At 41.1% G+C, this 13,219-nt stretch overlaps 1 protein-coding gene across 2 annotated transcripts; it reads right to left on the bottom strand.

Moving 5' to 3' along the window:
- Nucleotides 1-229: 229 nt before the first annotated feature.
- On the bottom strand, nt 230-13,055 carry LOC116314360 (GTPase IMAP family member 8-like). 2 transcript variants are annotated; one of them, XM_039620765.1, is made up of 7 exons: nt 12,941-13,055; nt 11,574-11,647; nt 11,406-11,452; nt 8,765-8,806; nt 7,848-8,441; nt 2,394-3,566; nt 230-2,274 (listed from the first exon to the last, which is right to left on the bottom strand). In XM_039620765.1, the coding sequence occupies exons 3-7, from the start codon at nt 11,422-11,424 to the stop codon at nt 701-703; spliced, it is 3,402 nt and encodes a 1,133-aa protein (XP_039476699.1). In that variant the 5' UTR covers nt 11,425-11,452; nt 11,574-11,647; nt 12,941-13,055; the 3' UTR covers nt 230-700. The 2 variants fall into 2 exon arrangements, with proteins under 2 accessions (XP_039476699.1, XP_039476700.1); XM_039620766.1 differs by having other exon boundaries at nt 8,774-8,806.
- Between the last annotated feature and the right edge of the window lie 164 nt (nt 13,056-13,219).

Below are 13,219 nucleotides of genomic sequence, written 5' to 3'. Positions count from 1 at the left end.
AGAAAGAAATCTTGACTTTTCCTTTTTAACAATGTCCTGATACCTGTACAGACTGTCTCTCAACATGAGAAAGGACACCTGCAGCCCATCTTTTTTCCACTTGAGCTCAAAAAAGGGAAAGCAGCCACCAGGACAAATTCAGATTTCAGTCAGGAGCAGTAAATCCAGACAGTGACTGAAAGTCATTCACGATAAAGGTCTTGTTCATCAATGACCTAACATTTAATAATGCCATCCAAGTCAAAACCGTTTATTCATTTATCCATTTTATTCTTATACATTTAGAATTTTATTTACAATAAAATGTTATAATTACTAATCACAACTACATTTTTTTTAAAACAAAAAACCCCAAAGAAACTACATAAAAACACTTCCCTATTACTCCCTAACTACTCCCAATAAACATAAGAAATAAAATAATGCACCTAATTTAGTTTTTCTGTCAATAGGAGACTACATTTATAACAACAATGTATGATTTTTAAAAATGCAGATTTTTACCAAACATTATAAAAAACAACAAATCAGTCAAGATTTTAAACATTAAATGACTCATTTTACTTACAGTTCAGTATAGAGCAAAACTAATAACGTTTACAGGAAGAAACAACTTAAATGAACATCTTTGTACATAAAAAGCTCAACTCAGGAAAAACTCTTTGTTCAGTAAAAAGTAACTGATCACCACATCAGGTCTTCATAAAATGCTGCAGGCTGATGAGTCATTGGTCCCTTGGTTCAAGATTTCTTGCATCAGTTCACTTAATTGTTTTTCATGTTTTTCCTGTAGTTCTTCCTTATCCTCCTCATTTTTGGCATTCTTCATTTGTTTCTCATGTTTTTCCACTAAATTCTTGATCTTTTTCAGGTTTTCACTCTTTTTGGTCACACGTTTCACTAAGTCATTCATTTCCTTCTCGTGTTCTTCCTTCTGAGCTGCTATTTCCTCCATGTATTTCTTTTGGGATTCATTGAACTCTTCTGCTTTCTTTCTGGCTTCTTCTTCATAATTCTTCTTTAGATCTTCCAGAGATTTCTTGTAACCTTTCTCCAATTCTTTTAACTTTTCTTCCTCCTGTTCTCTTCGACGCTGATCCTCTTTTTGTTTGTTTTGTTCATATAATAGTTTTTCTTGATTGTAATCTTGCTGCAGTTTTTCTATTCTCTGCTTCTCGGACTGCCATCTCTCTTCATCTTCTTGCCTTTGTTTCTCACGCTCTTCTTTCAATGTCTTCTCCCAGGCCTCTTGTTTTCTTCTCATCTCTTCTCTGGTCTCTTCCAGCTTTCTGTCAACACTTTTCTTCTCCTCTTTTTCTAACTGAATTTCATTGTCCAACTTTTGAAGTTGCTTTATAAAGTTCTCTCGAAGTTTTTCTTCTTCAGCTTCCTTTTCCTTTCTCTCTTGTTCTCTGATTTCCTCTTCTTTCTTTCTCTTTTCTTGTTCCAACTTGATTTTCCCTTCCATTTCCTCGAGTTCGTTGGCTTTCTTTTTTCTCTCTTTTTCCATTTTTTCTCTCTCTTCATCCAATCTTTTCTTCATGGTTTCCATTTTCTCTTTATATCTTCTTTCAATCTCTTCCTTTTCCTTCTGAATCTCTTCTTCCTTCTCCTTCAGGATCCTCTGCATCTCCTTCTTTATTGCTGCTTCAGCCTCTTGCAACATCTCATTGGTGTAGAAGCTTCCTCCATTGTCCTTCACCATGGTGTCAATCTTTGCTATCAGCTCACTGACTTGTGTGCGGTTTTGTTTCTCAGAGTTATTGAACACGTGGTATCTTCCTCCGCAGTTATGGATCAGCTTCTGAAAGGAACTGTGACATTTGTTCTTGATGTAATCATCAATAGACTCTCCCTGACGTTCCAGATCATCTCCTCTGGTTAAAAGAACGATGGTGAACTTTTCAGAATTCTTCCCAAAGGCTTTCTTGATGAGTGTAAGGGTCTCTTTCTCCTCTGCTGTGAATCTGCCAACCTGCAATACCAGCAAGAAGACATGTGGTCCTGGAGCCAGGAGACTGACACATTTCACCATCTCCTCATGAACTTCATCATTGGTCAGAGTTGTGTCAAACAGACCAGGAGTGTCAACTACAACAACAGGACGACCGTCCACCTCACTCTTTGCCTTCTGACACCATGTTGTGACTGATATTTGACTTGATTCAGCCTTAAACTCATCTCTTCCTAAAATGGTGTTTCCTGTAGAGCTCTTTCCACAGCCAGTCTTCCCAATCACCACAATCCTGAGACAGTCTGAGTCCTGTTCTCCACCTTCACCAAAAACATGAAAACAACCAGAGTTAGCTTAAACGCTGACACTTGTATACTGCTGGCTTAAAACTATTTGGATCACTGAACACAGGAAAAATATGGATGTCTACAGTACTTACCAGTGACCATGTTCATCTTTAGTTGTAAGACTTTCTCCATTTGTGCATGTAAAAATGTTGTAGCTGTATAACTGTGTGGTTTGTCCGTTGCCTCAACGATTTTGTCCACCACCTCAAACATCTCTGAAATCTTTTTGTCTTTGATGTTGAGGACCACATGTCTTTGTCTGAAGGTCTGAAGGAGCTGCTGGATGTCCTTGTCTTGTCTTACAATGTTAAGAACAGTTGAAACTGTAGGATGTGACTCAACAGTGAACAGAATCATGGTGAAGTCATTGACTCGAGAGCTGAATGTGTCCTGGATGGTCTCTAACTCTCTCTTGTCTTCATCAGTGATGGCAGCTGCAGGTAGGACCAGGATGAAGGCGTGGACACCCTCAGGATCACAGAGGGAGATACACTTGAATGATTCCTCCATCACTGCCTCCTGAGGTTTTCCATACAAGGCAGGCAGCTCCACCAGGGAAACCCAACGTCCACACACCTCTCCCTGATGTTTAACACACTCTGATGAGTTGGAGACTGAATGAAGCTCAGTCTGACCTAAAATGGCCTTGGCTGCTGACGTCTTCCCTGCTGCTCTCCTCCCACACAGAACCAGGTTCAGACTGGACTTCAGATTGGGTTTAGCCTCTTCTTTTAACATGAGATACTCTCCCCAGTTTTCACTCACTATGTTATTTATTTTTAGCATCAACTCTGAGTAAATTTTAGAAGAATCTTTTTTGTCAAAATTAACTAAATGCTGCCTTTGATTGCAGTCTTCAATTAGTTTTTCTACTGAGTTGCTCCATTTCTCATTATGTGTTATAATGACCATTGAGTGCTTAAAGACATCTTGACCAAATACACGCAGGACCAAATTCAGATTTTTTCTGTTCTTCTCAGTGAAATCAGAAGGTTTCACTAACAGCAGCAGAACGTTTGGTCCAGGAGGACAGAGACTCACACAGCTCTTCATCTCTTCTAACAATGTTTTCACAGACAGACTGAAGATGTCGGGGGTTTTGACTACGGTGAGAGGTTTCCCGTTCCACTCTCCAGAGGCAGCACGACATTGCTTTCCTCCAAGAACTTTGGGAATATTAAACTCTTTTTTTTGAATGATGAGCTTTTCCAGGGATGATTTTTTATCCTCACTTTTTCCAAACAGCATTATCCTGAGTTCATGTGCTGAAAAACAAAAGATAAAACTTAAATCTATTTCAAAATTATGAAACACGCATTTTCCTCACCATAGTTTTACTACATCCCATTAAATAGCTTGGACCTGTTGATCAGCTCTTTATTTAAACACTAATTTTCATATTTCTTTCTCTTTCCTAAGTAGGAGAGCGTGCTCTCCTTCTGCCTCGGTGTTTGGCATGTAGGGGCTTCTACTGAGAACGTGAAGTCTGCGGAGTGTGTAAATACCACCGCCAACCCTGGAGGCCATCGCCAGATCTTCCCTTTCAGAAAAACCAGGTCCATCACAGGTGACCCCTCGCACCCCTATCACCACCTATTTGACCCGCTGCCCTCTGGTTGACGCCTCAGGTCAATCAGGTCCCACACCTCCAGACTCACTAACAGCTTCTTCCCCTGGGCCATTGGGACTTTTAACAAACACTATCCCCCCACAGCCCAACCCTGCCCACCTCACCGATCTGAGTCATGGTCTGAGTAACCCTCACCATTCAGGCCAGTCACACACAGACCATGACCTTTGCTCTCCATTGTGTGCCTTTCTCTTGTTTTGTATATATTCTTCCAGTTTGTGTATATTCTTCTAAACTGCACATATCTCTTCTGTTGCTATATATTCTTGATTTGTTCCTTATTTTATTTTTATTTTTTTTTACTTTTGCACAGTTGGTGTGGAGTTTCCATAAATTTGTTGTACATGTAAAATGACAATTCTATTTTAAAACACTTAGTTAGCAACAGATGTATTGGGAGGAAGAGATGCAACTTCTACTCACAATGTGCAACCAGTACCATCTTTGAATATTATCCTAGGTTCTAGGTGAAGGTTAAGGCGAGAAATATGATCTCTCCAGTGTGTCAAGGATCTGCCCTGGGGCCTCCTACCAGTGGGAGATGCCCAGAACACCTTACGAGGAGACGCCCACAATGAAGCATCCTAGTCAGATGCCCAAAGCACCTCAACTGGTTTTTTTTGATGTGGAGGAATAGTGGCTGTACTCTGAGCCCCTCCTGGATGGCCGAATTCCTCACGCTTTGTTAAGGGAAAGGCCAGCCATCATTTGAGAAAGCGTCTAGCTGCAGTCTCATTCTTTTGGTCACCATCCAAAGCTCTTGACCATAGTTGAGGGTACGTATGTAGATTAACCAATAAACTGAGAGCTTCGCTCTTATGGTCAGATCTCTTTTTACCACGACAGACTGGTACAGTATCCGCAGCACCAATCCATCTGCCGATCTCCCGCTCCACTCACTCATGAACAATTTATAGGTGCTTTATATTGCAAGGTAGACCCTACAATAATACATACAGAGAAAAACTGAAAAATCATTTGACCCCCTATCAGCAAGTGCTTTGGCAATAGTGAGAAGGAAAAATCCCTTTTAACAGGAAGAAACCCCCAGCAGAATCAAACTCTGGGAGGGGCGGGGCCATCTGCTATGACCGCTTGGGGTGAGACAAGGGAAACGGACAAAAGACTTGCTGTCATGATGAAATGCAGAGAGGTGTATAATCACATAGTGAGTGAAGAAGAAATACAGTGTAACCCCCCTGTAGTTGGAACACGCCCCTCTGTCCTCATTCTTGAAGATAGGAACCCCCATCCTGGTCTGCCAATCTAGAGGTACCATCCCTGATGTCCAAGCAACATTGTAGAGATGTATCAACCAAGATAGCCCTACAACATCCAGAGCCTTCAGGAACTCAGAGCGAGCCTCATCCACCCCAGGGGCCCTACCACCAACGAGTTGGTTAACTCAGTGAACTCACCCCCAGTGATGGACAAGTCGTCATCATCGTGCCTCATCTCCAGACTCTGCTTCCTCTTCAGAAGATGTGTCAGTGGGATTAAGAAGGTCCTCGAAGTATTCCTTTCTTGACAATATCCTAGTGAAACTCAGCTGTGTATAGTGTGCTGTCCACACTATACACAGTGTAGGTAGAGCACCACTTTTCCCTCCTGAGATGCCTGACATTTTCCCAGAATCTTTTTGAGGCAGTCCAAAAGTCTTTTTCCATTGCCTCTCCAAACTCCTCCCCCCACAAGTTGTTGCTTCAGCCACAGCCTGAGCCGCAATCTGCTTCGCCTGTCAGTACCTATCGGCTGTCTCCGAAGTCCCACAGGCTAACCAAGCATGATAAGAGTCCTTCTTCAGTGCAGCAGCTTCAGTAACAGAGGTTGCTCAACATGGTCCATTAAGATTCAATGTCCCCAGTCTCTCTCAGAAAGCTGTCAAAACTCTGCCAGAGGTAGGAGTTGAAGATCTTGCATCTTCACTATATGTTTAGGTGACCTAGGTCTGTTCAGCATCCTCCCCCACCACTTGATCCAACTCACAACCAGGTGGTGATCAGTTGACAGCTCAGCACCTCTCGTCATTTAAGTGTCCAGAACATACGTTCCCAAATCTGATGATACAATAACAAAATTGATCATCGACCTTTGGCCTAGGGTGTCACGTGCACTTATGGGGACGCTTATGTTCAAATGTGGTGTTTGTTATGAACAAACTGTGGATTGCACAGAAGTCCAGTAAAAGAACATCGCTTGGGTTGAGATCTTGCAGGCCATTCCTCCCAGTCACGCCCAGCCAGGTCTCACTGTCTTTGCTCACATGTGCGTTGAAAGCTCCCAGTAAGACAACAGGGTCCCTAGGTGGAGCACGCCCAAGCACTCACCCAGGGGCTGCAGGAAGGCCGGGTACTCTGAACTATCATATGGCAAGTGCAAGAAACAGTCAGGACCCATTCCCCTACCATAAGGCACAGAGAACAAACCCTCTTGTCCACCAAGATAAACTCCAACGTGCAGACACCAAGCCGAGGGGATACTAGTGTAACTAGAGTGGTGGACCTACAAGAGGGTGAGCCCATGTCCCTTTTTCAGGCTGTGTCCCGGCCGGCCTCATGGACTAAGGCCCAGCTACCAGGCACTTGCCCCCAGGCACCTACCCCTGGCAGGGTGAAATGTTGCCTAGATCACAAAAAGTTGATTCTGTTCATCTGGAAGTAGAGCTTTCAGTGGGAGAAACGTTTTGTCACTCATACAAGTGGCTTCTTCAGTCTCGGCTGGCTGCAGGTTTGGGATTTACTTACCTCATTGATTGAACATGCATCAAGAAAGGTTCCCCAGATTTTTCATTAATAGGAGTTTTGAATCGCCTAGTCCCTCACCCAGAACCAATTTGTCATCAGAGATCCTGCCAGGGGGCCAAAAACACCCAACAACATTGCCCCTGGGATCCCTGGGACGCACAAACCCCTCAACCATTATAAGGCAATAATTCACAGAAGATATAGATATAGGAATATGGGGACTGAAGCCCTTTCCTTGGAGCCAGGTATTGAGGAGTGTCTCATAAACCAGCATCTTATGGACAGGCTTTTGCCATTGCTAGATCGTTGCATCAGCCAGGGTATGTGGCAGGCCTCAGTCGTGCCATGTTTTGTGTCAGATTTAGCTCTGAATTCATCTCTGCTTCTGCACAAACCACTATACATTGTTAGAATCTGGTGAGCTTTTGTGACAGTGTCCACGTGCTCTCAGACTAACTACACTACCCTTGCCATGTCTCCTTGATCTCACAGCATCACAGTCAGTGTTAATTCTAAATTCATTACTATCTGCAAATAAACATGTTAAATCTTTCCCCAGTGTATTGCAAGTGAGTCCATCATTCTGCTGGGTTATGACAGACTTCTCTTTTGTGGATTCACCTCCTGCAATAAGTACTGTAGTGGCAATTTTCAGCTATTAACAATTCCACTTAAAATGGGAATATGACATTTAGAACTTTTATTCTCCTCAAGTTTGAAATAATCATTTTAGCTTTTAAAAGGGCTTATGTCTGAATGGGACATTTAAGTGTTTCTTTCTTTTTGGGGGTTAGGGGTTGACAGATCACAGGCCGGCATTTCACTGTCTCTAGCATACTCCTGTCACACCAACCCTTTGGATCTTGTCCTTCTATGTAGCTTATTGGAGTCTTCCTTTTTTCCTGCCTGGCAGCTCCATCCTCAACATCCTTTATACCCCTCCTGTTCACATGTCCAGATCATCTCAACCTCTTTCATTTTCTCTCCAAGCTGTTCAACCTGAGCTGAGGATTAATAAAATGTTTTATCTTTAAAAGATGTGTCTGTTTGGAGGCCAACCTAGACCCCTTGGATTGCAGGGTGTTTAATAGACAGACATTTATTGAAAGGCCTGAATTTAATCATTAAATCATCACATTCTGCCATACAACAAATATTTTTACTGTACTCACCACCCCTTATAGGATCCAAGTCATCTTGACCGGGTGAAACAGGTGGTTCCTCACTGGAAACTTCCTCCCTCGTGCTCTTCTTCACCACTGTATCTATGGCTGCTAACAGCTGCTCTCGTTCCAGGTTCTTCTGCCACAACAATTTTTCTCTACATTTCTTGATTATGTCTCCTAACTGTGGATGCTGCAGATACTTTTCAATGGAACTTGAACTCTTGTCTTTGGGCATTATCAGAACCAGTGAACGATCAAAGGATGGATCACCAAAGAGTTCAAGGACCATTTGTAGCCTCTGTCTGTGATCCTCAGTGAAGTCTGCAGGCTGGAGGACCAGCAGAAACACATGAGGTCCAGGAGCAGAGAGTCTCACACAGTTCTCAACTTGTTTCGTCAGATCTTCTGGGGAGATTTTAGGTGACAGCAGATCTGGAGTGTTGATGAGATCGATTTCTTTCCCCTTCAGCTCTCTTTTGACTCTCAGACAGAGGTCTGCTTTATCCTCAGGGCTGAACACAGTCGCTCCCAGTATGAAGTTCCCCACTGAGCTCCTCTTAGACCAGCTGTTCCCCAGCAGAACGACCCTCAGCTCAGACACTGAAAAAGAGACTTTAAGTGAGTACTGAGTTAACTTTCATTTTTCATTTAATATTTTGTAGTTATTATTAGTCAATAATATTTGTAGTTGTTGCGCCACATCCTTTGTACAAGAAATCAAACGATTCAGTTTATTCAAAACAGAAAATGTGAATTTAAACACTTACATTTAACCTCTTATTTTGATTTCATTTGTTAAAGATTGTGATATGTTACTACTGGATTGATATTTTGAAATTATAAAGTTCGTGGCATAATATTTTGTACCACACATTTATTGGTTTATCTTATTTTATTCATTATGTGTTGTTAATTTCTCTTACAGTCCTCACACTCAGTGCTGATGTGTTCTGGCTTATCTTCATCTGCAAAAATAGAAAAACACAAATCAGCATTCTAACACTTTACCAGCCACCATTTTTGCTTTCTGAAATGAAAAATCACATTCACTTTATGTAATGAACAGATTTCATATCAATGTAATTAAACAGATTATGTTCCTAAGCCTGTGTAAATAGACAAGAAGCTGCCGGATATGCAGGAAAGTTGGGATAAACATTTTTAACTATTTCAAAACATATTTACAGTTAATAAAATATAATTATTCCTAGACCGCACTACCCAAGTGAAAAACAGCTTAAAATAGGATTTAGAGAATCTGACAGTGTGCTCACATAACACCCATGACACTTGCCTCCATTTGCATGAGTATATGTACTGTGTGAATGTATGTATGTGTGTGTGCACTGCTAACATGCTACAGTATATCTACAAGTATATCTTGTTAGCTTATCAGATTACGTCTTTCTCAGGTTTCTCAGGACATTCCACAATTCACAATTCATCAGGGACGATATAGAAATGACAACTTGGCCTTCTTAGACTGTGAGATTTCCATCAGTAATGGGGGACATCTAAAAGCTGATGTGTACCGTAAACCTACGTATACGGATCAGTACTTAAGGTTTGACTCTCATCATTCACTGTAGCTCAAACTGGGTGTCATCAGGATGCTACAACACAGAGCGAACACCATCTCCACTGACACAGTGGCCAGGGAGGCAGAAGAACATCACATCAAGAAGGCTCTGAGTAAATGTGGTTATCCCAGCTGGGCTTTTGTCAAAGCTGGAAAGGTGTCTAAAGAAAGCTCCTTGCTTTGAGGGTCAAAAGCCTCGTCCAGTGGTATGTCTGGATTGAAATATTGACAGTGATGTAGAGCACTTAAGGGTCCTTTTTGCTGCATGCTTACACATCACACTTCATAATGGTTATAAGGATATTCTCGGGGCAAGGAAGTACAAACGGGAGCAGATAGGAGGTCGACAGGAGTGAGCAGACGTGGACGAAGAGGAGGTGTTGATGATGTCATCAAGCTGCGCCTGTTTTGGTCGAAAGCATGGCAGTGGCTACAAGCATTATCATCTGCAAATTATGCCGGGCGACAGTAATAGCAAAGAGACGAAGCACTTTTGAAATATGGGAAAAGCCAAGAACTGCGCTTCCTCCACTTTCGTACCATTGATTCATTAATGTTGAATTCTCTCGCAGCTGCTCTGTTCCCATGTTGTTACAGTTTATTAATGACTAACCTCGTATTGTGGATGAATTATCTTAGTTGTTCTCCTGACTGAAGTTTGGTCTGTTTACAGCATCCTGCTATGCGATTGAATTTGTCCCTAACCATCGGGAACCCTCACGTTAACTTTTAACCTGTGGAAAAAAGTTCATCCTCCAGCTTCACTGTGCTAATGTTATGCTAACATAGCTGTGTAGCTAGCGATCACGTAGCACATCATTATATACCAGCTAGCCCAACTTCAGTAACCCTACAAACGTCACTGCTGTTTAGTTTTCTGTCTTCATTTATGTTGGAAGTGATAGCAGAGCTGTACGTTTGTATTTTGTCAGAAAACTCTCAGTCAGAATATGGTATGTCATGTTTAGGTGGAAACTAGCGAGCTAACTTCTAACTCAAATGTAATAAATTCTGTTTTCGTGCTTTAAATTATACCGCGATATGGATTTTAGGTCATATCACCCTAATCTGCACTTTTCTAATTATTCTAAATATTCTTAACTATTTAAACATCTTTCAGTATCCTGCTCTGTTTGCACACTACAACCTGGGTTTGCCATTTATCTGTACTCTAATTTTTAATAACTGTACAGTCCTCTGCTTTGGTAACTATTGTCAATCATGTAAGTATGTAAAAAATGTGTTTCTGTTCTGTGTCCTGTTCTGTTTGTATATGTGTGTTTTTGCTGCTGATACAACCAAATTTCCCCCCATTCTATTCTTCTATGTATTCATCTTTAGGCATGAAAAAAAGATTTTTGAACTTCATTTTTAAACATGTACTTTTCAAAGAGTTTTGTACACATCCACTTAGGTGGACAACGCACGTTTTGATGTATGACAAACAATGTATGACAAACAAATACATAATATAAACTGTGTGTTATGTCTGTGAAGGTTCTCAGTCATCCAGGTGTTTTATGTTTATGTGCAAGTATATCGTCAAAACTGATGCAAATACAAGAAAACAGCCTTTGAATAGCTGTCCACTTAGAGACCACTCCATTATGCGTGAAAGGGTTGAAAATGACAAATTGGTGACCCAGCGTGAATTTTTTTTTTTTTTTTTTGGAAGAAAGGAGGAAAGACAATTGAAAAGGCTCATGACGGAGTTGCTGTCAGACGCCAGAGCTGGAGACAACTGAGTCAGACTCACAAAAGGCCTTCAAAATAAAGGTAAGCAGAGTCTATTGTTTATACCGAAATCTGCAAAGAATGGACATAAACTAAGTTTAAATGTGAGCAGTCAAAGTTCTCTCAGTCAAATTGTGTTTATATGATAAGATACATGTTAAATGCATAATGTTGTAATTACAAGTTGGGAAAAAGGTTATAAATTAAAATTAAATGTGTCATGCAGACCACTGAAGTCTGGTTGAACTCACCAGGTGCTGCTGCCGCCATAATATCACTCTGTTAAAAATACCAAAGACTGGAGAGAAAAAAAAGATATTAGGTTTTTCTGTGACAAACTTGCTTATAAAGACAGATTCTCCAAACATGTGGAAGCATGCAGTACGGTTTTGGACAAGCAGTGAATACTCAATACTTACTTTTTACTGTGTCCTCAGATTTGTGCTGAAAAAGAGCTTTGCAACTCGGATGACTATTTTGGAGTTGGAAGATGCTGTAGTGCAGAAATAATTCAGATAGTATCAGCATTTTGGCTTTTGTTCATAATTCATTCATTAACAAATCTTTTGTGCAGAATAACCTCAATTATTGAAATATTGAATTTGTCGTGGATACTGTTGGAATATATTAATGTTTTGTGGATACAGGAGTATATGAACAGAATTGTGGCAGAAATGTTTAGAGACCTAGATCTTACCTGTAGTATGTTTTTACCTGACCTCTCAAAGAGAGATGAACTGTCTTTTTGGTTAATTGAAAAAAATTCTCTGGGTGTTCAGCTTGGTTAAAAACACAAAGGACATCACTTCCATCTCAATAAACTCCTCACATAAAGAGAAAATTCAAACCAAATGAAAGTTTTACACTGGTTTTAAAAAATTTGTATTTCTGCTCCAAAAAATTGGTTTGACACTTTTAACAGTTTGTCTTTGGCGCTCTTGTGTCACGGCTCACGGGATGAAATTATTATTTTATAATTATTATTTTAATTATTAAAACGCAGGCAAAGGACAGATGATATGAGTGAACGATTATTTTTTAAAAATGGCAGAATGACACAAACAGGCAATGGGGGCATGAGAAGCAACTGAGGAAACCTAAACCAGGAAAATTAAAGAGCAAACCTGAAATGATAACCAACTGGGGTGAAGGGCAGAGAGACCCAGACAGACACAGGGAAACCACTCAGGATGACAGAGGGGAATAACACAGACGAACCAGCAACAGGCAGGAGAACACACAGGGCTTAAATACACACAGCAGTAATCAAGGGATGGGAGACAGGAGAGATGGGAGGGGAACACACCTGGGAGAAGTCACAGCTGACGAGACAGGGGAAACGTAAAGTGAACACACTCACATGAGACAAGGACCTTCAGAATAAAACAGGAAACTAACAGACACTTAACTTGACAGACAGACTCACAAGCAGACACAGTGACACCGTGGACAGACAGAGGGAACACAGGCAGGCATAAAATAAAACCCAAACACATAGCAAACCTAAACAAAAGACATAATAAACAAGAACACAGAATAATATAAAGAAACCCAAAACACTGAGTCGTCAGATTCAGGACCATGGCATCTTGCATGGATTAAAGTTAATGAAGACTAAAAACCAGATAATGTTAAATGTAAATTAGACAAAAAAGTGTCAGAGTGTCATCCCAGTGTGAGGTTGGTGTAAGTCAGACATGAACAACATACTGACTGATGTGTACAAGTTTAAGCAGGTTATAGTTCGAGTGATTCCTTTGCAGCAGCTGATGATTGTGTGTGTTACCTGTTTGCTTTGCTCTGAGTTCGCAGCTGAACAACTCTGCACGCTCGGACAGACAGCACGGCTTCTTCCTTTGTCTGTTTGTGTCTCTGATCATGTTGGTGGATGAGAGAGGGGGACAATTTGTAGGTGGGCTGTAAGCTGCCTGCCCAATCAGAACTTAGAAATTGTGCATATGTTTTCTGTGCTTCCACTACCTAAACGAACAAAACATAACAACTTTTGGTGGGTTTGATGTTCTGTGTGGGTGGTGTTAGCCTGCCCCTGCACATGACTACAGCA

Source organism: Oreochromis aureus, linkage group 12 (assembly GCF_013358895.1).
Source record: "Oreochromis aureus strain Israel breed Guangdong linkage group 12, ZZ_aureus, whole genome shotgun sequence".
NCBI classification, from domain to species: Eukaryota; Metazoa; Chordata; class Actinopteri; order Cichliformes; family Cichlidae; genus Oreochromis; species Oreochromis aureus.
This window is presented reverse-complemented; position numbering and strand designations above follow the sequence as displayed.